The sequence below is a fragment of the Glandiceps talaboti genome, chromosome 20 (assembly GCF_964340395.1).
Source record: "Glandiceps talaboti chromosome 20, keGlaTala1.1, whole genome shotgun sequence".
Taxonomy (NCBI): Eukaryota; Metazoa; Hemichordata; class Enteropneusta; family Spengelidae; genus Glandiceps; species Glandiceps talaboti.
Window position 1 is genome coordinate 10672622 of NC_135568.1, and position 27673 is coordinate 10700294.

At 35.5% G+C, this 27673-nt stretch overlaps 2 protein-coding genes across 2 annotated transcripts; one reads left to right on the top strand and one right to left on the bottom strand.

The window, feature by feature from the left end:
* The first annotated feature begins 539 nt into the window (after window positions 1-539).
* On the top strand, window positions 540-6225 carry LOC144450411 (uncharacterized). The gene is made up of 3 exons (XM_078140999.1): window positions 540-936; window positions 5567-5794; window positions 6047-6225. Exons 1-3 carry the CDS (start codon window positions 859-861, stop codon window positions 6071-6073), a joined length of 333 nt encoding a protein of 110 aa, XP_077997125.1. The 5' UTR covers window positions 540-858; the 3' UTR covers window positions 6074-6225.
* Window positions 6226-12894: 6669 nt separating this feature from the next.
* Window positions 12895-27423, bottom strand: LOC144450543 (peroxisome proliferator-activated receptor delta-like). The gene is made up of 6 exons (XM_078141187.1): window positions 27327-27423; window positions 18180-18259; window positions 15875-16025; window positions 14622-14962; window positions 13604-14084; window positions 12895-13196 (listed from the first exon to the last, which is right to left on the bottom strand). The coding sequence occupies exons 1-6, from the start codon at window positions 27421-27423 to the stop codon at window positions 12895-12897; spliced, it is 1452 nt and encodes a 483-aa protein (XP_077997313.1).
* Window positions 27424-27673: the final 250 nt, after the last annotated feature.

Below are 27673 nucleotides of genomic sequence, written 5' to 3' on the forward strand. Positions count from 1 at the left end.
ACTATTAAACCTGCACTAGCTGTAACTGGAGTATTATATTTCGATCAGTGAAATATGTTCATTGAAAATTGTTAAATTACCATATAGACATTGCACATTTGGTACAGTTGTAAAAATCACGATCGCGTTTGAGGAGCTGATTTTGGGGTTCGGACCCAAAAATTCATTTGATTGGATTTATTGTACCGTATTATGTGTACAAATACACAAATACATTTACCCACAAGTGATAATAGTACTGTTCAGGGTGTATGGTATTACGAGTACTACTACGTCATCACATCCCAGCTAGTGCTAATATTTCCACATCGTTTACTCCTTTACCCCCTGTTAAAATTCAATGTGATTTTAATTTTCATTCCCATAGTCGAATCTTAGACCACTATATCATGCATATAGTGGTCTGAGGTTTAAAAATTAATTCACCGTAGGCGAATATTGTAGGCGAATAAGTGTGACTGGTCGCCGCTGATGGCGCTCTTGAAAAGCTCTTGGGCGTTCCTAGCAACAGCGCCATTTTCATCGTGGTTGATCTTTTTCATGTAATGTTGCTCAACCGTGCAGACAAACACTTCTGAAAGTTAAACAGTCTTACAGTGGAGGAGACGGTGGCAATTACTCATAGCAGACACTTGTACCACATTGTTTACAAAGAGTGTAAGACATCGATGTCTTAACGTCGCCTGTTGCCAAGTAGCGATTGTGAGGCGTGAACACTGTGACGAGACAGGTGCATCGGCAGTAATAATAACAACACTGCAGAACAGAGTGTCTTGCGCCGAAGTGACACTTTTTTTAGCAACGGTACATAGTTACACCGTTTCGTAGCTATTGGATCACTTGGTTAAAGTTAACGACATGTCGGCATTGCACTGGGAAGCGCTGAGGAAACAGCATGTATTGGATCGAAAACACTTCATTGAGAAAGAGCGACAGGTATGTGTATATTTTGTTGATTGATAATGTTGCACACGTAAAATACTAAACATCAAACTCTAGGACTTTTGTGGTGGGATTGTTCATCTGAATGTGAAAATTAACAATTCAGTGAATTTTGAGATGTGAGGACAAGTTGAATAAGACCGATTTGATTAATAATGCAATCGAGATTACATTCGCACCTCGGAAATACATACATATTTCATATCTATTAATTGTCTGAACGTCACTTTCGAAACACTTTAAGCAACAATGTTAGAGAGCCGTCGAGTTGACGTGGATGTTAGATTAGTTTATCATGTATTGTACGTGTTAAAATGGCAATTTTACACGCGTTAACCCTTGGAACAACCATTCGGCAGTTGACACAGACAAATACATACGTCTGAAGTACATGTATTTCATTGATTTTTGTCGATAGTTAAACAGAATGAGAACGAGAAAAATCGATACATCGGTAGTACACATACCATGCCAACCATGGTGTATGCATACCATCATTCATCAGGACTGATATTTTTTTTAACACTTACAAATCATCTGTTGATAGCTATTACCATAACTGAATGAAATATCGAAAAAGATTAATACTCTCAAAATATTAGCAGGGCTGGGTTTTTTTTAAATAGATAGATAAAGAAGTAAATAATTTCTCCAAAATACTATTTGACGAATCTTGGATCGATGTGAATATAATGTTGACTCCCCTAACTCCCATGTGACAAATGGAAACTTAAAGGCCAGGGGTTTCAATCCCAGGTTTTTTACTTATTGTTATCTTATCAGTGGAGCCATAAAGATTAGATAGGATTATACTACATCCAAGACCAACCTTTCCTATAACTGTCAGACCGTTTTTTTACATCAAAATTGTCAATCCTAATATGTACTGGGCCTATACTAAAAGACTGTTGCAAACTAGCATTGATCACAGAATTCATCACCTGTGATTCTTTGTAAATGTTTGTTCAATACCAGGTACTGATGTGTCAGATTTAACCTTTGAACCTTTAACTTAGCAGTGCCATGGCATTGTATACTTTTGGATAAAAATCTTATGATTTATTCATCAAGGTGCAATCAAATACCAAAAGTTACAAGGTATCCGTTTACAAATACTTCTGTTGATCGAAATTACTAAAAGTTGATAATACCCTGGCCAGTCCCCTTCTGTGTAACTTTCTTTGGCTTCAATAGCTGAGGCCAAACATAATAGATTGTATCGTTCTTATTATAATTTTCAAAAATATTGTGAGTGGGTAAAATACTTTTTAATTTTCTTTTTCTTTTTTTTTTGGTGGGGGGGGGGGGGGGAACGATGACACGAACTCTCATTATTTTGCCATCTAGTAAAACTTCTGTTGGCTCAATTTTCTTGTTCTCAAATTACATACAAAAACTTAAACTTGGGTTTCCTGTTAAGGAACCAGAACCTCAATTGTGCCACCTTAAACTATAGACAGGGAGATGGGGATGATAGTGGAGGGTTCCATTCTTCCTTCAGAATTTACATGTACATGTAGATTTGTATCTCCAGGGTTTAGTTATCAGAAGTGCAATTTTTGTTGTTGTTGTTGTTGTTGTTGTTGTTGTTGTTTTGTTTGTGTTTGTGTATTGTATTGTTTTTGTTTTTGTTGTTTTGGGGGAGGTTAGGGGGGGGGGGGAGGGGTGAGTTGGCCTTAGAGAGAAGGTGGGTTGGCATTAGAAATTACCCATACCCCTTCTGACACTACCAGATAATACTGTAGTTTATGTTTATATTCCAGTCTGCCATGTTGTAGATTTTTCTGTTATAAACCATGGTAGAAAACAAGTATATGTTGGTAATACTGTTTGAACAACACCTGCTGTACTATAGTAATTACTATATCCTCTCCTGTTAGCATTGACGCATATCGGTTTTATGTTGGTTTCTTTTGTTACATGAGGTCAGCGTTTCCTTTTATTCACCTGCGTCTCCTTGGCACATTAAAAGCTATAGTTCCATTGTTACGCTGTTTTTTTATTTGTTCTTCATTGTCCATGACTGAAAACATCTCAGATAATGAGGATTTCTAGTTATTCTTGGTGCAATTTAACAAGTAGTTTTATGGAATCGATTAAAGTGAACTATGGTCTCCAACTAGGATCCATTTCCAAACAATAGACTGACTTACATTTTACATTGTACATGGACTCCAAAACTTAACAATGCGTCATTTTTACGAAGTCTTTGAAAGCTGTTAAAGTTAGCGATCAGTCATGGGAATAAACTCTTGTATTATACCCTATAGTGACCTAGTATATATTGCAAGACTGACCCAATTGTAATATTCACAGAGCACTTATAAATCTTATTGAATAAAATCAAAGAATTGAAACCTAGCAACCAGTGTGCTATCTGAACCAAATTTTATACATCATTGATGCACATAAAGTTCTTGCTAACATCAAGATTTTCATTTTGTTTTTCACAAGAAAAATTTTTTTTTTTTAAATCCTTTTTACCCAAAGCAAACAATCTTGACGTTAATAGAGTATTAATATTCCATTAGATTATTAGTTATATAGCAAAAATTACCCCCCCCAAAAAAAAAAAATAAAAAAATAAAAAAATAAAAAAATAAAAAATAAAAATAAAAATTAAACTCAATTTATTCCCTTTTACTTGTTTCAGTATTACTCACTGGTAGTATTGTACATTCTTTTGCATAGAAATTTTTTTTAAACATAAAATGTGCCTTAAAAGTTAGATGATTTGTTCTAGAAAAGTCAGACCAATACTGTATCTCTGTTAAAAATTGTAAATCACTGTGTAATTTACAGTGATTGTATGACTAGGCCATGTTACAAACCAATATTGCCATAAATACTATATGTATGTTTACTATAATTTAAAGGGTCCATATGAATGAGGATTGGGTATTTATTTTAGATTTTTAATTTATAAAACAATTTTATCATGGCTTCCTACTTGAAAAATCAATGTGAAATAACATATGCCAAGTCCTTGTGTGTAACTCAATACATTACAAAAGATTTAATAAATGTGTAAAATGTTTGTTTATTATCGTATGTAAAATAACAAACGTTTTACAAATTTTTTTAATAGCTTTTTGCAATATATTCAGTTACAAACAAAGACTTGGCATATGTTGCTTCACATTGATTTTTCAAGTAGGACGCCATGATAAAATTGTTTTATGAATTAAAAAGCCAAAATAAACACCCAATCCTCATCCATATGGCCACTTTAAATAAAGTATTGTTGTTGTTTTTTCAAATAAGACCGAATCCCCAAATTTTGATTTAAATTTTAAATACTGGAATATTGGCACTAATCTAGTTATATTTTTTTAGAGAATTAAAATATTCAGTTTACCATCAGAAGAGCTGAATGATTTGGATATTAAAACAATTAAAAAATATGGGGGGGGGGGGGCAATGACAGTACACAGGGCTCTATATTTTATAACAATTACACAGGGCTAGTATTGTTAACCATAGTAGATTCCTTGCTACAAGAGATGGTAAATTTTTGGTCTGCAACTGGTTTCCCAGCTACCATTATGTAACTTGGTGATTATTTGGTCAGGTGTGTATATGCACAATGTGGTTACTATAAGATATTCACAATGACATTCTTTGGTGTCTTTCTGTCCTCAGTAAAATAGTGAAACAGTTATCTAAGAGAAATATTTCAGGCTTACTGTAAAAGTTATTTAAAGGGGTACAATCTGTAACTTTATGGTCTTTGGTGGTTACTTTTGTTTGAAGGGACACAGTCTGTATTTTTATGGTCTTTGGTAGTTACTTGTGTTAAAGAGACACAGTCTGTAACTTTATGATCTTTAGTAGTTACTTTTGTTTAAAGGGACACAGTCTGTAACTTTATGGTCTTAGGTGGTTACTTTTGTTTAAAGGGACACAGTCTGTAACTTTATGGTCTTTGTGGTTATTTTGTTTAAGGGGACACAGTCTGTAACTTTATGGTTTTTGGTGGTTACTTTGTTTAAAGGGACACAGTCTGTAACTGTATGGTTTTTGGTGGTTACTTTGTTTAAAGGGGCACAGTCTGTAACTTTATGGTCTTAGGTGGTTACGTTTGTTTAAAGGGACACAGTCTGTAACTTTATGGTTTTTGGTGGTTACTTTTGTTTAAAGGGACACAGTCTGTAACTTTATGGTCTTTGGTGGTTTCTTTTGTTTAAAGGGACACAGTCTGTAACTTTATGGTCTTAGGTGGTTACTTTTGTTTAAAGGGACACAGTCTAACTGGACTGTGATGGCTTACTTTAATTCACATTGAAATAGATTATTCCAACTACTAAAATATACTGAATCATGTCTAGTAAATATTAGTTTTCACCACAAATTTGTATAAGGTAAAAAATGAAATAATTACATAATTTGTTGGTTACCAATGAATTCAGAAACTTTCCAACAAACACATTTTCCATGTCTCTCTGTGCATGTTTAACCAGATCTTGCACTCGGCATCAACTAAGATTTGCAACTAAATATGTTTTAGTGTAAAAATGAGTCTTTTTGTACATCTGACTTTAATACAGTAAGTTGGAAATTTTACCCCATGTAGTTTACAGGCTGTGTCACTTTAATAACAATTTGAATTTTGAATCCATTTCAGAGTAAACGCAAAGATCTTGCCGAACAAAATCGGAGAGAACTAGAAGAGTATGAAAAGTTTAAGAAGAACGATCCAAGAGGAATGCATGCAGGTTATGACAGAAGATTACATGAGATGTTGCCGTGTGGGAGAGGGGAATACCATAATAGCCAGGATCCCATCAGAAGGAAGAACTTCATTGATGCAAGCAGAGAAGATTATAACGCAAAGGTTGCCAACAGATACACAGTAAGTAGACTTTAAAGTGACAATAACTGAGAAATTACACGTATTTGAGCATAGTTTATGATGTATATTTATAAGCTATTTGCAGTATTGTACTTATACCAGTAAGTACAAGTACCTTATAAATATACATCATAAACTATGCCCAAGTACTGGAGCACACTTAGCCACTACTTGCAATTAACTGAACTGATACAACCGAACGTAATGTAATAATTTTCATTTAACATTTTTCTCCCTTTTTTCCCTGTACAGTCTATCCACTATGCCCAGCAATGGTGAAAGAAAGAAGAACAAGCCATCCATGAATCCCATTGTTTCAATGATCCGTCCCTTGCCAGTGTGACTTCAGCTTTGTAATATTTTGGTGTCAGAAGTTTGGAGTGTACAATAAAAGTTGTGCAGTTGCTATAGTGATAACAATATATATTTACTTGTAAATTGTATTATCATCAAAAAAGTTATTCCTGTGCTTTATGAGTGCAAATCGAACTATTATAATAATTCAGTATTTTTAACCTTAGTGATGTGGTGAGAGGGGGAGGGAGGGAGGGGGGGGGGGCGCTATTTGAATAGCTTCTATCCGTCCATCTGTCTGAATATTCACACTTCCATGTGTCTGTATTCAAACCTGGCATAAAGGTGATATGCTATTTAAATGTAAACATGGCTACATAATGAGATGGGGTGGGGTTCTGTTACTTAGAATAGATTTAATCCGTCCATCTGTCTGAATATCCATCCGTCCATCTGTCAGTGTCCAGACATGATATACAAGTCAATTTCATTCAAACCTAGCACAAAGGTGATATGCTATAGGAGGTTTATAAACTACTTTGTTGATTTGTTTTCTTTGCTGTTGTTTTAAATAAAAATTTGATGAGGTGAAAGCATAATACAAAATACAAAATTATGAATGAAATGAATCATTGCAGTCAGTGGTATATTTGGCATCTCAGTGTAAATATGTATAAACTCCCTGACTGCATAGATCGTAAAGTTCAACCGATGTGCTGAACAGATCTGCTACAAGTGACTTCATCAACTTTTTAATTCTGCACACCAATCTCTGAATACAAAACTTATCATCTGTCAAAAGCAGAACTGAAAAGTCAAGTCATTGTGATCTGGTATATGAAATACCATATACTTGATAAAATGTAGAGAGTCACTATCCCCAATGTAATGTAAGATTTAGTACATGACTTCATCTGGAAAACTATACATACACATATTTTGTTTCCCAATAAATTTGATTTTGTTTTTCAGCATAGGGAAATGAAACTAGGGAATGGGGAGTTTTATATCAATGTCAATCACAAAGTTGAGACATCTCTATGTTTGAACAAAATTATAGTTACATAATTTCACTGCCGAGTTTTCTTGTTCTACGCAATGTTGGCAAAAATGTTTCTCTCTGCCTTTCTTTCTTTTTTGAGGGTTATCCAAATTTATGCTATTGATAAACATCTCTTGTGCCTTGGAGTGATGGAACAAGTCTATGAATTGAACCAGGATATCAGATTCCACCTTAAAGGGCATTCTTTTTGTAAAATTTGGCACAGAAGACAATGATATTATTGAAAGGGTTTGCTCATTTTGATTCAGGATTTCATATATATTGCTGCTGCGAAAATTGATTGTATGGACAATTTAAGAATGTCTATGTATAGGACATATAAAAACATGTTACTTCTCTGGTAATTGAGACTTCAGTTTACTAAGATAGACATAAACTAAAACTATTGTCAAAATATGTTGATACAACAGTGATAAAGTATTGAATGGATGTTGGTTTAATTACAGTCTCGGTAGAGCAGCTTTCCGAAAGATAATCCAATAAACTTGCAGTGTACTGTTTTGGGACTTCCAATGTTTACACTATGTTCATCACAGGGTGATTAGAATCATACAACAGAGGAACTGCTATCACTTGTGTTCTCTACCACATTGAACAACAATAGTTTTAGTTTGTTATGAATATAACTGATAATAATATATTTACAGGTTTGCTAACTTAGATTGAAAATAGCGTAGTATATAATTTAAAACTTTTAGATGTGGCCTATTACTACATGTACTCTAGCAGTTGAGGTCTCAGTTACTACGATAGACACAAACTAAAGTTATGATATTGTGACATGTTGATATACGCTTCTGAATGAGGCAATATGTCTAACAACTTCCTTAAGTTTCCAGGGTTCATTTTTGTAGTCTGAAAGATCCAGTCATTGGACTGCTGAGAGTTGGAGCATATTACATAAACGGTAACAGCAACGGATCTTTCAGGTTATTATTTTGGGGGACTTCAATGTTGATATTATTTTGATCACAGGATGATTAGATTCACACAACAAATCACCACTATCACCCACTTGTGTATATATAAAATCTACCACATTAACACCAGTTTTAGTTTCTCTCTATCTTTGTAAACTGAAACCCAAATTGCCAGAGTAGTAACTTAACTCAGACTAGAAATGAAATTTTTGTGTTGATTTTTCCAAGCAATGTGTGATTTTGTGATTGGATAGGTAATATTGTGGTGTTGCAATAAATTTACTAACATTTACTGATAACTAAACCTGATGTTAAAATGTGTGACACAAGGGAAATGATAAGGAAATATTACTGTTTTTGGATTGTGATTTTTAATTTTTTTGAACTTGTTGCAATGTGATTTGTTTGTGTTTAAAAACAAAACTGTCGAACCTGAATGTTGTTGCAATGCACAGTCAGTTTCAAAAGTATCATTTAATGTATAATAATTATATTTTTTGCATAATAATTGCCTTTTACTCCTGTATTAAAATGAAGAAGATTGAAACGACTTGTGCAGCAGTTATGTACCATTATTTACAGGCACCTTCGTCTGGAGGCTATCTCAGATGGCTTCAAATCTCTTAGTTTCGAATCTCATGACATTTAGCTCAATGAGGTGCTGAGATGAAATTTCAAATTCAACTAAAGCCACCCATACAGTCATTAACATCATGTCTTTGTAATCAATCACAGAATTTTGCGCAATGATAAGTCAGTGTTTATTGTGGCAGTTATGTATTATCAAAATTGTCAGCTCAAGATGTTACTTTTACATTTTTTACATTTCTAACAGCTGGAGGTTTACTCATTTGCATGAACAACTTTTGGTTCATGATTTCTCATTGAGCTAGACAGACTGAAGGGAGATCTTGAGATTTGAAGCCACGGATAGCTTAAGACTATGGTAGCCGAGACCCCTGCTTTGGTTGATTTGGGCAATTTCCTCTCAACATGAGCTTTGAGATTTGCCCTGCAGTTCTGTATTCAAACCTAAGTTGATGATAACAATGGCCAATGCCTCAACCCACTGAGATACATCATGACATCTTTACCATGTGATTGGCTGCTCCTGTCTACCAACAATGTTTACGTTGCATAGCTCCACCCTCCTTGTTAATTCAGATCATGTCAGGACATCTTTGACATCATCAAATACAGTAGGTAGATTGAAAGAATTTGTAGCCTGCTTTCTGGTAAACACTTCATTTAAGTATTGAATTGAAATATCAAAGCAAGGGTTGGAAGGCCATATCCGAAATCAACCAAGCATATTAAATTCAAATATCGAAGCGAGAGTTGGGAGTCTATTATCGAAATCAACCAAGCAAAGGTTTGACATGTTTCACAGTGGTGTATAGGCAATATATTTTGGAGGTGAACATAAAATTCTGTGTTGTGATCATGTTTATTTAATAAATTTGACTTTGTTGCAGTGAGTATTTACTCTTACACAAGTTAGCTAGCAGTTGGTTTTCACTTCACAAATGTGTGCATTAATTGAGTGGATATTACAGTAACAACATTGTGTGCTTTGGTACAATAAATCAATTATGTTTTGTCAAAACATTCAAGTATTGTCTAAGTTCCATGTCTGTAAGTGTAAATCACATACTGCAAACCTGGACACTTTCACTAGAGACTTACTTTTGCTTATTTCACTGAACAACAAAAAAAAAACGCAAAAATACGTAGTATCCTGTCATTTTAAGTTGATGTCAGTTTCCACATCCACTATTTCTTGCAGGACTTCACAATTTTCACAATTTTATAATTTTTTTCTCAAATTCATTTTAAAAAAAGTTTAGGGTTGTCAATGAAAAACCAGGTGGGGTCGGGTAACAGGAACCAAGCAATTTTTATTTTTAGTTAGATTTGTATCTAAAAAAAAATCAGATTTCACTAGCAATTAACTTTCTAATGTAGTGTTCATTACCATGATTGAAAGTCAATTTGCTATAAACACAATGATACATCTCATTGGGCATTGAGTTGTCAATGGCAGCCAATCAGGTTAACTCACGTTAAACATGCAACTGGCAGTGCCTGGGACCATTTTTGTATATGACTGACTGTATGTTTGGAGGTGGAGAACTTGTGATGACTCACTGGCAAGTAATCACCAAAATATAAACATTCCCTATATCTGGGTTTTTCACATGCAAATGCCACATATTTGAAAAATCCTGAATGACACACAATCTAAGCAGCTGTTTGCAGGGGAATGTGTGTCATTTGGAGAGGTTTTTTCATTCTATGAAACAAACAGACTGATTTTCAACTAATTTGTGTATCAAGTTACCATCCTACAACATTCACAAACAATTTGTACATGATACATGACCTGTGTGTTTCTCGAAGCACAGAAAAAATGCTGAAAACAAGACCCAGAAGCTAGTGCTCTGTACAGCAGTTTGAATTTCCAGCATTTGCATAGATTAGCCATAATCCTCTTTTATGAGTTCCAATGACTTGACATTCTAGGCAGTTGACAGAGAGATACATATCATACTCATAATGCCTTGGTTATTCAATGATGCATTGAAACTATCTTCAACTACTATTATATTGTACATACAGCATACCTTACGTAAACAAAATAAAGAGAGAACATTCAGCTCAACATTCAAATCAAAATAATTTATTCATTTATACACAGTATTTGACATCCTTTCATTCCCAGTGATAGAGGGCGATATAACAGTAAGTCCCACCAAAGGGTTCAACTAATTGGAAAGCAAGTACCCAACTATATACATGTACTTCAATTTGGGTTTAATATAACTATGAACAATAGGACAACATATATCTTTTTTTCTATTGCCTCCTAACCAATTCAATAATCTCTAAAAAAAAAAACTTTATTTCATTGCACATCAACAGTATAAGCTAAATGTATACAATGTAAGACTGATATTTTTTTTAAACAAAAAATGAAGACTATTCTACCAGCAACATTATCTAATGACCAAAGTTGTTATTTGGTCAGATTGTTGTATCCAGGTCATAAAGCTTTACATCACATACCCTATGTAGTAGCATGGAAACATTATTTGAATCACATAACCATATAGATAGATAGTGATTACATTACTGGGACAAGCCATTAGCCAAGCAAGTGGACTTGTTATCAAAGAGTACCAATATTTACACATGTGATGATGGGCTCTTACATAACACAAGTAAACAGCTGTAAAACTTCTATTCGGCCGTCTGCATGGACTGCAATTGAGGCAAACCTTATCTCCGTCTTATATCAGTTGTTATCAATTTATTAGGCTATTATAAGTAACGCTACAAACAGCTTTAGAGATGCAAACAACTTTTATGACACCCGTTTTTGCCAGGCAAGCCCGCGGGTTTGTTGCACTTGGACCGCTAATGGTTTGTGACTGTCATGATTTTATGCTCAAAAACTTAAAGATCGGGGAAAAATCGGGGGAAAAATCAAAACCGATTCACTGAGCGAACTGATATCGAAGAGCAAGCCAGCCATATTTGGACGTGTGCTAGGGTGTGAAAATTAGTGCACTGGTTTCATATCCACTCTCCATTAATTACATAGGAAGAGATACTGGGTATATGATAATATGTTGCAGGTAGGTTGATTTTAATTGTAGTTTATTTTTTTACAATTATTTACAATTTAATTTTATAACAATTTGAAAATATGATTCTAGAAAGTTAAATATCAATAAAATACAATGTAGTATACTTGCTAAGCTTAGAAAAAAACTTCATTCTATATAATCACTTGTCGATGTGCATCGCAATAATACAGAGTCGCAGTAACATGTCAACAAATGATTAGCCCTATGTAGTCGATGCGGGCCAACAGTACAAGGATATTCCAGTACAATTATTCAGTAGATATTGGTACATAGAAAAACAACTAATAATGATGCTCCTGAGGCTGGTGAGAGAGTCTAGGTAGTTTTCTATAATCTCCTGCAACAGAGAGAAATGTTGCCTAAAATAACAATAAATTCCATTGTCATGGACACAAAGAACAATAAACTCCATTGTCATGGCAACAAAGAACAATAAACTCGATTGCCATGGACACAAAGAACACCCATCACATCACCTTCTATGCAATATATAATGTCAACCTATAAGTTCTTTGGACACTGAATATTTTTTGGAATGGAATATTCTGCTTTGGATATAGAATATTCTGTGGATATGGAATATTTAACTTTGGATATATAGAACCATGATTTTAAGTTCTAAAATAATCCATTTTGTAGCTGAAGAAGCACAAAGATCATTAAAAAAATATGTACAAGTTCAAAAAGTGATTATTGCCACTAAAAGTATAAGGGTTTATTTACGTACTTGAGATTCCGAAACCTAAAAAATATAATATATATATATACATGTACTTGGCAAAGTTAGATTGTTTTGCATGTCAAAAATAGAATTGCAGTAATGTATCAATTACAGTAAAATCACAGTTCTACAGTAAATGATAAGACTATACACACAACAAAATATGAATGAATAATGATTCCTATCAGAAATAAAACTGACGTATGACATTTATATACACACGTTTTCTTCACCATCATAAACCAGACCCTTTTTTACATCATTGTCAAGGATGCACCATGAAGAGGCTATTCCAGGCTGTTGTGGTTTGCTCACTCTGTTCCATCCAATCAAGACTATCCCACTTACAGGGTCTGTTACATTGAAACATGTCACACAGCGGAAAACTAAGTTCTGCATTGTGTGAACGATTTTCTTCTGTCATGGGGTACCCATAATTCAACTTATCATATTCATTGCTGATCAACATACATCATCTGTTCTCCATCCATTTTCAGGTTAAATATTTCTTTCAACAGTGGAGGAATTTCCACCATGACTTTGTCGCCTCTCTTTTCTCTGGCCCTTTTATAGACATTCAACAGGGACTTGACGTGATCAATATTCAGCTGTCTCAGCTCAACTAGCAGATTCAATATTTTGGGAAGGAAGGTTCTGTTGTCTGGTCTCTGTTGTTGTACCTCCTGTTCTAAGGCCATGGCCAAGTTTTCTTGAAATGTATGTATCTGTTTTCGGTCCCGAAGTCCCTCACGGTCTGCAAGTAAAAGAAAAATATTTATTATTTTTCTACATTCAGTCAAATTGGAGTTATATGCAAAGAAAAGTTCAATGACTGCAGGTTGGATACAGAGATGACTTGCCAGGGCCACCAACCAACCTGCTAGATTAGATAGTATATTTTGACAGCGAAACAAATATACTGATTTGTCAGTAACATTTGTAACTAAGCTAGGGAGTTTCATGCTCAGTCTCCCTAAATTAATGTGTATATATGAGTTCAAATCGAAGAAAAGCTACTCCTGGTCATAGACCCTCAACTTGGTGGAGGGTCTATGTCCTGGTGGTATAAAATCAGAAAGACTAGACATCGCCCAACGTTAACACTTTCACAAAAACAAAAGTATCTAATAAATGTAACTTTGGAGGCGCTGTACAACATACCTGGTGCTGCTAACGCTAAGGCACACAGCATTGCCATTTCTCTGTCAGTGATGTTCAAGTAATTCACTTTTGAACAAAAGAGTTTCTTAGGAAGTGCAACCTCCTTGACCATTCCACCATGAGCTGTTAACATAGCTTCTATGGGTATGACAAAACCTTGCTCATGTAAATTTAGCTGATTGGGGTTCAATGTACGATATGCATTCACCATGAGTATTGCTTCATAGCTACCATACTTTAGCAGGATAACCTGGTCGGCGATGTCTAAAGCACGGAATTCAACTAAAGATTTGGCAAATGCTGCAGCACACTGCACTGAGTACTGCAACATATTGTAACAGACAAAGGTAATCTGCGAAAGATCTGTAATTGTTTGTAGTTGAGTACCATCACTGTGTTGTTCTCTATTCTTATAAGGATTTTGACTGGACATGTGCAGATCCTTCTTGAGGTCATTTTCTGTATTCAAACTAAGAGTGACCTGTGGAAATATAGAAATATAGGTGTTTGTTTGGTAATATATTTGGAATTATAATATTACCATACTATATACGAGCCATATTAAATGTGTCAATCAATTAAAAAAGGGTATGGGAGTTATGCAGTCTACGTCAGAGCCTCTGCAGTTCTTGAATTATAAGTCATTCACTGAAAATGTTGAAAATAATCACAATTATTTTAACAAAGCAGTCATTTTAACCAAAGGATCAACCAATGATATTAGTTACCTAGTTATTATTTGAATGTGACAATCACATGTTTAAATTCAATCAATAGAAATATGGCCTACTTGTTGATATTTTCCTCACTATTTGCATGCAATCTGATCTAACTAACCAATAAAATACTTATTCTGACATGTGACAATCACATGTTTAAATTCAACCAATAGAATATGGCCTACTTGCTGATATTTTCCTGATTATTTGTATGTAATCTGATCTAACCAACCAATAAGTTACTTATTCTGACATGTGACAATCACATGTTTAAATTCAACCAATAGAATATGGCCTACCTGTTGGCATTTTCCAGAATGTTTGTATTCAATCTGTGATTTGAATGCCTGAATGTACGCCGAGTGTACCCTCTCCACTAAATCTGTAAAATCAGGGTTGTTCTCTTGTGATGATAATGATGATGGTGCGGGCGATAATGAACATGACGGTGATGGTGGAGAAAGGTTTGATAAGGGCTGTGAAGATGCTGCTGCTGATGATGATGATGACGACGACGACGACGACAATGATGCTGTAGATGGTGATGGTGAACATGAAACTGGTGACAATTTGACTCGACTTGCTAGATCATTCAGGATCTTCTCTTTCTCAACGTGGGGAATCCGTCCCATTTTAACAGCTGTAAGATATTGAAATTCGAACGATAATTAATAATAGACATTTATAAAGTGCCTCAAGAAAATCATAAGTGTCATGATCATAGTGCTGTGTAATCACTATCCGTGGCATGGTACAACAACCAAAATATAACTTGAACTCTCTGGGGACATATACAATCTATTGCAGCCTATGTAAGCATATCTGAAAGCATTCAGTCAGTAACCTCAGTCCTACCAGGTCTCCATTTAAACCGCTAAATGTAAGTGCTTTTTACATAACGAAACATTAAACCAAGTTCTTCAGCAAATTACAGTCTACTGGTAGTTGCGTTTTTAGCGTTCTTAACACATACTCAACCTAAATAAAATTAACATATGCATAAAAAGCATCGTCGTAAACCACAGCCTCTTTTACAGCACTGTCCAAAACGCATCGTATCGTCTTTTGTTGCATCAGCAGAAAATGGTACTCTGGCTTGCGAGAATGATAAAATGCTTCACAAGTTTTCTAGTCACATGTCAGTCACATGTCAGTCACATGTCAATTTACTAAGAGTGGCATTAATTGGTCTATTTCTTTTACCAATACTATGTCAAAGCATTCATTTGCATTAAGAATAGTCTAAAAAACCTCTCCAGATATATTCACGAATCGTAAGTGCTTATTACCTTAAGCTTAAAAGAAAGCAATCGTGAATATTTATGTTCAGTTACTAGTTAAATATACAGGGCTGCTGACTCCCATGAAACAATACAAGTCCATAGCAAGGACCAACACTGAACAATGAATGCGGATCAAGTTTCAATTGTGTTTCTCAGAAAACATATCTACTGTCGGTGATACAAAAACTCTTAAATCACTCAAAATCCAAAGCTTACATTAATATGCACATTAAGATAATTACGAAGAATAATACGTAAATTTTGTTTACCTTTGGTTGACATGCCAACTGATATACATTTTTGGTATCGACAGAATTGACATTTGTTTCTAGAGCGTATATTAATTTCACATGGATTTTTATCAAAATATGGACAGGGTTGATATAGCAGATTCATTCGTAAAGTTCTTCGGTAGAACCCCTGAAAGAGAAATTCAAAGACCAATGCTCTGTATTAAGTTCTTCAGTAAAAACCATAATCTTAAATGAATAGAAAGTAATATTATTAATGGTTTTCAATGGATAAACTAATGAATGTACTTCAATTTTTTATTTTTATAGTAATTTTAGACAAAATAATAAAGTCAATCTTACCACGGACAATCACACAATGTCACACAAGCTCAGTGTGTCTGAAACATTGCCCATATCTACCTAATTTTTCTGTTTTTATAGGAGTTTATCAGGCAAGTTAATGCGGCCAATTTCACTTAAGTTCACCGAAACAGTGGGTGTGACAAATGCATGTTTTGTTTATCTTGGTTTATGTAATAGGTAGTCAGTGAGTTCGGGAGGATTATGATGTGACAATAAACAAGGGGGCATAGCCCCCGAGTTTTTGGCAAATAACCCTACCGAAGAGTTGTCTATCTTACTTATACTACGGCGGGATTGGCTCAAAGGGATCTTTTTTCAAAATTTTGTGTAATTTGTTGCATGCAAATTGAGTGCTGAGTGTAATATAGGTCACAAAACCAACCGAAATCAAGGACTCTGATTGGCCAAGTCGGTCTAGCTGTAGTATAAACAACTGTCGTAGATAAGGGCAACACTTGAGACATACTGGCTCTTTACAAATGCAAACAAAAAGTAATGTTACTACTGAAAACACTGAAGTCTGGGAAATGTGTACATATGTGTTACACTTTAATGTACTAGTACTAGTCTAGTGCAGTGGGTCAGGTAGTAATAGCTACGGTATCACAATTACTTGTATTTTGTTTTCATTTGTAGTGAGGCAGCATGTCTAATATGTGTTGTTTTTACCCGGTGGTGGCAGTCTCAGACTAAGTGGGTACACATGCTTCATAGAAATTTCACGGAAAAGGGGATGTTTTTCGCCAGCGATCTAGGTCCGTGGAATCATAAAAAAGGTACCTTTTCAGATCACCCTCCGAGAATAGGGATAGGATGCCCCTTTTCTACGCTCTCTCAGAAGAAACTTCCCAAAACCTCCTAGATTTTGGAAATAAGAGGGTGTTTTTTTTACATTGATTTTCTCCCAGATTCACTAAAAAAAGGGTGTTTTTGATTGAAATATTCTGGGAAAAGAGGTATATTTGAAATTTCACTAACAAGCATTGGTATGTAACCCACCCATCCAGGGACTGCCACCATTGGGTGTTCTTGTTACCAATGTTGTATGAACCAAGATGGAAAGGTATTTGTGATATGTATTGTTTCAGCGAGGATAGGTGAAATATTGGCTTAATACTTGTATTTAATTCAGAGTTTTCCTTTCTACAGGAATGACAGGATAATACTACTTGTCTGTACTTCAATGTTGTCTATAATTCTTATAGAACTTAATTATCCTCTTTGTACTGTCTGCATTTTATAAAAATCCAAAAGTTTCAATCTCATTTGCATAATCACAACTTTATAAGATTACAATGGCTTCCTTTCAAGTGAAATAAATAAAGTGGTGTTTTTACCCTAGGATCATCTGACTATCATCGGGTTAACTAGTTAAAGTTTCAATTTGGTTTTCCTGGCAATCGAGTGGAATTTAGGAGAAGTAAAATCTTGAAATGACTCTCCAGAACCCAAAGTTTGCGATAATATATAGGACTTTATTTCCTGGAGTGGTGTTCTCCTTTTATTTGGATGGTGACCATTACATTTTTCTATGTCTATTAATAGTTTTGCATCTTACTTGTCTACTTCCTGACACTGCCGTGTTCCGATTTTACACTACACTATCTTCACACATTACGTCTAGTCATTGCAATGTCGTTACTCTCGTACAGAATTCTGTGCCCCCTCCCCCTACAGCGTTCATGTATATAAACGTGATGACGTTGTCGCGTCCCCACGTGACTTTAATTTCAGCAGACTGTACTGCAGTTGAGTTCGGTTTTTACATTTTTACGGTTCACAGCTTTACCAAATGAATATTAATGAGCTATGACGACAGCCTGTCAATTTGTGATGGACTATTACTTCTAGCGCTTCACCCAGCATGGGGTTTAACAACATTTAATGCCTATAGTAACGACATTGACTAGACATAATGTGTGAAGATAACGTAGTGTAAAATTGGAACATAGTCATCAAAAACTAGACCACATCTTACCTTACAGCCCTCACATGAGTGCACACCATAATGTAGACCGGTTGCTATGTCTCCACACACACAACATTTAAAGTTATTTGCTGAAAAAAATACAATAAAAATCCATGAAATATAAACATATGAACAGTAAAAACGTATGAACAACTTGCTAACATTCAGAAAAGGGTCCTCTCACCAGTCGAAAAAGTTACAGTGCATGAAGTTGTTTTATCTGTATTACTTTACACTGTACAATATCATACCCACAACTCTCCCTAACTGGTATGCTTGGAGGTTCCTAATGTTTTATAACTTCTTCAATAACCTATATTTCTCAACATTTTAAGCATAAAAATCACATTCAATTAATATGGGAAAAAAAGTACGCTTAGGAACCTAAAAGAAAGTTCTAACTTTTGTATAAAAATTAATGTACTAACAACTACATTAAACATGTACTTTGAATAAAACAGTTTTCAATGTCATAGTATCACTAACTTGGGTAGTCAGTGTATATATGAAGAGTTTTAATATATAAATTTCTTTTGTTATACCTATTCAAATAAATCTATATCTTTGGCAAAGTCATAACAGGTGCATATATTTTCCTTATTTTCCTTGCAAATATTGTGCATGTCTTTCAAGAAAATCAAATTTTTAAAATTGCTACTCACTGATACCAGAACCGATGAAAATGGGTATTCAGAAACTCAACAGTGGCAATTCTACACTTGCACTTAAATGGCAAAAATATTTTTACAAAACTCTGTACACACTGAGATTTGTCTGACTTCAACAAGGAGATGATGTCCAACAGTACAAATCAGAGAGTTGTGGGTAAAATATTGTACAGTGCTATATTGATATTCAAAAGAGTGGATGCCTTGGAGAGGTTGATTATAGGGGTGTGATACATGAAGTCTAGATATTATCCATGGCTTCCAATCTCAATATCTCTCGATCGTCACCCTGTCTAGCTCAATGAGAAATCATGAAGAAAAAGTTGTTCAAAGCACTGCATAATTATAATTATACCCCTGTTCCTCATCAGCCTTAATGAGCGTGACAGTTAAAGCCTAAGTGGGCATGGTACCCTGACCTGAACTGTTACTTTGTACACACAAATTACATGATTTAGTGCAGCAAGAAATGTAATATTAGTTGCAAACAACCCTTGTTTTGCAATGAAAGATCATAAAATCCTTGCTAGGACAAAAGTCCTATCCTCAGTTTGAAGAGCTTAATAGTAAAACCCGGTCAAGTCTCTCTCTGGGCACGTAGCAGTAGTTATATGACAAATGTATCATGTGGGTACATATAGATGCGGGCTATCGAAAATGATTCCATAGTAACTATGTTATGGTGACACAGACAATTAACTGATAATGTATTCACTTGATAAGGCCCCTGGATAACTAGCTGTGACATCCCCAATCTGATTAAAATCTGATGTGGTGAAAGCGGCTAAATATCTTTATTTATCTCTATTTCCATTGTTTTGTGTTGTTCGTTTTGTTCCGGGGTATCCCCACCTTCCCAAATCTGACCCTCTGTAATAGAAACTCTCATTTGAATCTCAGTAGCCAATCAGGATGAGCATTATATGTTCACAGCTGCACACACTGGATAAATTGAAAAACAACATGGAGGTCAACACAGATGATTGTGTGGCACCTTAGTTGACGACACGTCGACCTGTCGGTGGTGGTACCAACTCTCAGAACGATTTTGAAAGAAGTGTACTGATTGGTTGAAGAAACTGTTCAAGATCTTTGAAATTCAAACTAGATTTTCCATTACACAGGGTCAGATGTGGGAAGGTGGTGATCACCCGGAACAACAAATGATGATGGAAATAGAGGTAAATAAAGACATCTAGCCACTTTCACCACATCAGATGACATCCCTAACTCCAATACTTCTTGTCATGTTGTCCTTCGATTTGCTCTACAGTAACAAATCAACCTTACGTACTAGCATATAAATGGACATATTTTTCATTATCTCTATACACTGCAGTGCAACACCAAAACATACTGCATACATGTATCCTGTATGCAAATGATATGCAAATGAGTGCACGATAATTCCTCGTATCTGAAATTGCATGACTGCACAGTACAATATTAACAGAATTTTCGAAAAAACATATTGTAATGATAACAGCCCATGTGTAAGTGCAAGCGTGGGCACTAGCGGTGTTTTCTGCGCTACTTTCACTCTCTACACTCATGAATGTATGACCACAGAGAACACTGCAATCACTTGATCATTCAAATATCCGAAGTACGACTGACATGCACTTACTCATCAGGGGACCAGTCAAAGTCTTTCCTAGAAGAAATTCATGCTGTAACATGTATCCTTTACAGTAAAAGGTCAGACCATGCACGTACAGGTCTGAGCTTGTCGACTCAAAGTAAATTTCTATAAATCTACAATTTATTGATAAAAGATCCTTTTAACTTCAAAATACTGATAACAAAAAAGTGAAAGTCTGATAAAAATTTGATTGTGATAGAAGATATTGAATGGCATCTGGCTTGACAAAAATAAAACTCTTACTACTACCATAGCTACCATTTTATCATCTGGCCCAACAAACTCTTACAAAAATTGCTACATTTTATCATCTGGCTCAACAAATTCTTACAAAAATTGCTACATTTTATCATCTGGCTTAACAAAAATCTCACTAATATTGCTACTTTTTATCATCTGCGGGGCTTGACAAAAATCTCACTAATTTTGCTACTTTTTATCGTCTGCGGGGCTTGACAAAAATCTCACTAATTTTGCTAATTTTTATTGTCTGCGGGGCTTGACAAAAATCTTCTACTTTTATCATCTGGCTAGACAAACTCTTACTATAAACATTGCTACATTTTATCATCTGGCTTAGCAAAAATCTCACTACTATTGCTACATTTTATCATCTGGCTCAACAAAAATCTCACTAATATTGCTACTCTTTATCATCTGCAGGGCTTGACAAAAATCTTACTAATTTTGCTCCTTTTTATCGTCAGCGGGGCATGACAAAAATCTCACTAATATTGCTACTTATTGTCTGCGGGGCTTGACAAAAATCTTCTACTTTTATCATCTGGCTAGACAAACTCTTACTAACATTGCTACATTCTACTGTTTGGCTTGACAAAATCTTACTAACACCTATCCTTTTTTTGTCTGGCATGACAATACTCTTACTAACACTGCTACATTTTGTATTTTTTATCATCTGGCTTGACAAAACTCTAACTAACATCGCTACTTTGTATTGTCTGCAGGACTTTTGACAAAACTCTAACTAACATTGCTAATTTTTATTGTCTGCAGGGCTTGACAAAACTCTAACTAACATCGCTACTTTGTATTGTCTGCAGGACTTTTGACAAAACGTTTACTAACATTGCTGAATTTTTATTGTCTGCAGGGCTTGACAAAACTCTTTAAGATTATCGTTGCTACTTTTTAAGACTGAAGTTGCTACTTTTTATCATCTAGCTTGACAACAGTAGTTCACACAAAGCAAATGTAGGAATGATGGAATGTCAAAATAACTCTATCTCTTGATACACATAGAGAATGCTCATAGAAATAACTACATTTTTCTAGCTTTATTAAACTTTTCTCTTTCACTCCTGGTATACACAGCACAAGTCAAAAACTCACCAAGAAATAGGGGTCATTGAAAAATCTTTCTTTCAAGGAACTATGCCGAAACATTTCCGATGAAACAATGATCAAGATGATGCATTGAATCAGCATAATTAACTACATGTATCTGCAACCGGGGTACTATTTTCATGATCAGACAACTCTGAAAATTATTAAAATACTACTACTTAGACATAACTGTATATGTTATAGAGATCTACAGAACAGATCAACAGAATTTGAACTGAGTCTAGTTCCTATACGGTATTGTTATGATTTACAACTCACGTTTTGTTAGAGACCACGTTAGAATCCACACTAAGTTGAACCATGATTCATTGAGGTGCTGATTTTTGAGTGTGGACAAAAAATCAATAGATTTGATATAATACACAACACAAAAATGTTCACTCACACAGGTATGTCATTCAATACCGTCTGTAGGGTCACAGGTACATATGTAGGGTGTACAATATTAATGATTAATTCATTTCATCGAACAAAACAGTTTCAAAAAATATTCCAGTTGCAACTAATGCTGCTTTGAAGCATACAAAACATTGGACATGCACAAAATTATGTCACACGTTCAGTAAAGATAGCATTTAGAAAAATTAACTGATGAGATCCCAATCCCACAGGTGGCCGACATGACTTGACACTTTTTTGTGTGTTTGCTATCAATAGCACTAGATTATGTACACAGTTTCTGTTATGGACACAGTAATCAGTTTTATTCATATGCAAATTAGTTATTCTGTTAGCATGTAATGATGTATGATGTAAGCATGGCCATTTAGTAAAAACTTTTCGATTCACATCACAAATACTACACCAAAATAGGATGAGACTTTGTAAAGCTATTTCTTTTCAAATTAAAGTGGCCATATGGATGAGGATTTGGTATTTACTTTGGATTTTTAATTTATAAAACAATTTTATCATGACTTCCTACTTGAAAAATCAATGTGAAACAACATATGCCAAGTCCTTGTTTGTAGCTCAACACATTGCAGAAGATTAATAAATGTGTTAAAAGTTTGTTATTGTACATTGGCATCAAAGCACTTTATGATTTTAAACCATGGTATGGACCTATAATGGCACAAACACTCCTTCATACTTCCTGAACTCCCAAGGGAGGTTGCATTGCATTGCAGCCTGTAAATGTATAGAAGGAATTCAAGCATAATCACCTTTATCCTACCATATTCCAAAATTACACAGCTGGATGTGACTTGGGTATTATCATGATTCTAATCTTGCCCAGGGACTAACCACAGTCCCTCTATGTGCATGGACTATGGACTAAAACAATTCAGAAACAAATCTCAGGCTGACAACCAGTATCGTGCAGATTCCAAGCTATGATCTGAAAAATTTGGCATTGCTCATGTTGCTCACTGTTATGATTGGTGGAAAGCCAAGAACAATGAATCAGGGTGGGTGGGTGGGGGGAGGGGGGTGTTAATTCAAAGCCAGCCACTCTTCAACCATTCGACCATCATGACTACATAATGAGAACAGCAAGGACAAGCATATTAGTGCCAATACAGCCTACAGGTTTCCAAATTCCAAGAATACTTGCTATATGTAATTGATACAGATAAACTAGTATAGACAGTCTGGATGCCACCATTGGCACAGGAGAAAAAAACGACAATTTATCTATACTCATTACTTGTATGATCAAAATCAATATTTTAGCATCACTCTATGATGCCTCAAACCTGATGAAAGCACACAATTTGGGAGACATCCCTTACGACTGATGAGAAACATCAAAATCGGGAGTTCTGAAACTATAATCACTTTATGTGATGAACGAATCCGGCAGGAATTCAAGGCTGTATCATGATAGCTTTCATCATGATCATTTTAATACACTATCCGCATATATTATGCATCTTTTATCAGGTATATTGATATACTACCTACGTGTGGATACCGAATAAGCAAACAACGTTAGCCGAACCCTAAGAGTCTCCCAAACACAATCTCTTAATTAAGCATGGTTTATTTGAGGGTGATTCATACCAGGGGCACATGTATATACAATATGATACTGCACTGTGTCTGTATCCTGCAGACGAGATTTATTGTAATACAATTCCTGAGGGTGATTTATACACATTGTAATAGAATTGGCGCATGTGTCTATATCTTGCAGAACGTGGTTTATTGACATCCTAATACAATTGTTGCATATGTCTGCATGGTATTGTGTGCAACTGTATCTCAAAATTATTACAGGAATGCATAGTCTTTCATGTAGTCCTAAATATATCATCCTCTGCAAAAGACAGACTGAAGCAATAACTATATCTGTTCTGACATTTGTACCAGCACAGCTTCTGCTGTAACACAATGAGGGAAAATAACAGATTGTCAACTGCCTTGAACACAAGAGGGTGAATCTGTAGATTTCTTTTATGAGCCAAAGCTATCGGTTTTCAAATTGCAAAGTTTGGCAAAAACTTCAAATTTTTGGAGCAATTGTTTCGCGGGAGGTACTAATTAATCTACTTCATGAGTGACTGAATGAAGTCTAAGAATACAATTTGTGAACTGATTGATCCCAGACACTCTCACCAGTCCTCGGGAGCATCGCTATTAGCTGTTTTGTATGAACCAATATCTACTGAATAATTGTACTAGAATATCCTTGTACTGTGGGCCTGACATAGCGCCATGCTATTGCGATGCCCCAAGCACATCAACAATAATTAACCCTATGTGGTTGATGAGAGCCCACAGTACAAGGACATTTGACTACAATAATGCAGTAGATATCGGTACATACAAAACAGACCTTTTAGATTCTACACCGTGAGTGGTCAAAAGTATGTCAGCTAGTGACCCTTCATGTGTGGTCAATAGCGACCCTTCACAGTGACCCTGCACGTATGGTCAATAGTGGCACTTCACATAGACCCTGCACGTATGGTCAATAGTGACACTTCACATAGACCCTGCATGTATGGTCAATAGTGACACTTCACAGTGACCCTGCACGTATGGTCAATAGCCTTTACAATCACTGGTATTTATCACTTCTACCAGAGGTCCTAAACATTTATGGCCAAATGTGTATCAATATTGGGATATATTCTAAAAAGTAGAGTCTGGATGCCAAGGTAGTGAGCACATGGTCTCTAACTACAATAGTCTGGATGCACTAACTAAACTGTGACTCAGTGACTTGGTGGTGTAAATGTAACGATACTGTATAGGAACTAGACTGTGAGTGGAGGTGTAAAAGGTAACGATACTGTATAGGAGCTAGACTGTGAGTGGAGGTGTAAATCGTAATGATACTGTATAGGAACTAGACTGTGAGTGGAGGTGTAAATGGTAACGATACTGTATAGGAACTAGACTGTGAGTGGAGGTGTAAATGGTAATGATACTGTATAGGAACTAGACTATGTGAGTGGAGGTGTAAATGGTAACGATACTGTATAGGAACTAGACTGTGAGTGGAGGTGTAAATGGTAATGATACTGTATAGGAACTAGACTATGTGAGTGGAGGTGTAAATGGTAATGATACTGTATAGGAACTAGACTATGTGAGTGGAGGTGTAAATGGTAATGATACTGTATAGGAACTAGACTATGTGAGTGGAGGTGTAAATGGTAATGATACTGTATAGGAACTAGACTGTAATTAGGAAAAACAGTTGTTGTTTTTTTTAACTGTTCCATTGCAGCTTATGCCTAATAAAACATTTTTGTGGTTACGATTACACTCAATTTTGGAATAGGTGGGGTAGGTCTACTTTTTATTTTATTTTATTATATAATTTTTTTTCAAGTGTGAATGTCTAGTTCAGGTTTTCCATTGTTTTCCATATGGTCTCTGTGTTATTTATTTCTTCCCATCAGATGTACAGCCATTACAGATTGGAAGAACAGTTTTTATATTGTCTTTTTAAGTTGATGTCAGTTTTCGCATCCACCGTGAGACATGACAATTTTTGTGATTTTATTATTTTTTTCTCAAATTTGTAGGGTCGGCATCAAAAACTACGTGGGGTCGGGTAACCAGAACCAAACAATATTGTTTAGGCCTTAAATCAAATAAAGTTGAGAAATTTTGCGAACATTATTTTTTTATTTCACTTAAGTATAATAGGGCTAGAGAATCTGAATTTACCTGAAACAAAAATTGGAGGAATTCATGCATGTTAAGATACAGGTATGCAAGGCAAAAAAAAAGGTTTTTGGGATAGGTATACATCAGATTTTTTTTTTCACAAATTACTTCAACCTTTAGACAGGACACTAATTGGTTACAATATACCTCTGCTACAGTTTGATGAGGTGTGAAAGAAGCCAAAAATATGTAGACAAACACAATAATCGGACTGCCAGGTACTTAGTGTTGTCATGTATTATACAGTACTGATTGGACCCTCTTTGGGTCAATTCCATGTAAAATGACAGTGGCCATGGCAGGATTAGGAGTGTTTTTTCTGGAAAGTCATTAAAAAAAGTGACATTCCAGAGAAACCAGGCATAGGACAATAACTTGAACAGTACAGTCTGAATATTGTGTGCCTCTATTTCACCTACAATTGTCTACATTCACTTCTTTTACAGTTCATCAAACTATTTTGACAAAGATACTTTGGCAAGAAACTTTACACAGAAATAGAGGTAAATTCTCATCATTTTAACTTTTTTGAACATTTAGGGTTGGCGCAATCTGATTAAAATCCGATGTAGATGTCGGTTGTTATTATATTCAATGTTTGTTGATATTCAATGCGTACATGTATGCCCATGACAAGTAAGACGCAACCTGATTGGCTGTGAGTCTCGCAGCAGAAATTCGTTTGCGCATGTGCGCCAGTTCAGATGTAGAGGAGGCGATCAGGCTAAAAAATATAAACATGTACCAAGAAGGTCAATTCAGGCAAAATAATGAAGGTAAAATAGCAATGAACGATTAGCCGACGTCTACATCGGATTTTAATCAGATTGAGGTTGGCGGCTTTAACTAGTGTCAGTCGGGTTATCAGAACACAGGGTTTTTTTTTAATATGGCCTACCATACTAGTACCGCTGATAGGCATTCTTATGTATAATTTTTATCTAACATTAATTTATGGAGTATCTTGACCCCCCCCCCCAGTACCACACACACACATACATACACGCACGCACGCACGCGCGCGCGCGCACACACACAAACACACACCTGCAATCTCTCACGCACCCTAATGACATACATACAGTGCACCATAATCTTTACAGATGTACAACGGTGACAGGTGACCGATATATAGTGATTACTCGCAAAATGTGACCCGTACTATAATTGACAATATGTCACATTATGTGAGTTGAAAATGTCACAACGACCATCGCTTGAACTATGAAGATCTCTAATATTAATATCACAGAAACAATATGGCACCAAATTATATACATGATATTACGTAGTATTCATCAATTTCATCACAAGGAAATAGTTTCAAAATTTTCACGTTTTCATACATACCTAACCGAGATCTTCTCCTGCTGCTTTTCGCCTTCACACTAGTATTGGTCTGGAAAGATGTAATCTCGTCGATTCTACAAGCCCTGGTTGTCTCCATAGCCAAGCTCGAGTTGACGACTACTACTTCGCTAAATGGTTCCCCCACAGTTGTGGTTTATTATTTAACTCAGGTTTGAACTCTGAACAGGTAGTTTGTAGTGTCCGTTCTACTTGGTGCTAGTCACGTTTATATTATAACGGTGTTTCGTTAATCTATGCAGTGATAATACCATAACAATTAACATCCAGGAATGTCCCTTCGCCGCCACGCTGTGACTGTCACCGGGCTACGATCGAAGACGATGAAC

Excerpts from the sequence above, each read along its gene's own strand:
- LOC144450411 (XM_078140999.1), top strand. The coding sequence starts at position 859 with ATGTCGGCATTGCACTGGGAAGCGCTGAGGAAACAGCATGTATTGGAT. Across the intron at positions 937-5,566 it reads TCATTGAGAAAGAGCGACAG|AGTAAACGCAAAGATCTTGC; the intron begins GTATGTGTATAT and ends AATCCATTTCAG. Across the intron at positions 5,795-6,046 it reads AGGTTGCCAACAGATACACA|TCTATCCACTATGCCCAGCA; the intron begins GTAAGTAGACTT and ends TTCCCTGTACAG.
- LOC144450543 (XM_078141187.1), bottom strand. The coding sequence starts at position 27,423 with ATGGAGACAACCAGGGCTTGTAGAATCGACGAGATTACATCTTTCCAG. Across the intron at positions 18,260-27,326 it reads CAGGAGAAGATCTCGGTTAG|CAAATAACTTTAAATGTTGT; the intron begins GTATGTATGAAA and ends TATTTTTTTCAG. Across the intron at positions 14,085-14,621 it reads ATTCTGGAAAATGCCAACAG|GTCACTCTTAGTTTGAATAC; the intron begins GTAGGCCATATT and ends ATATTTCCACAG.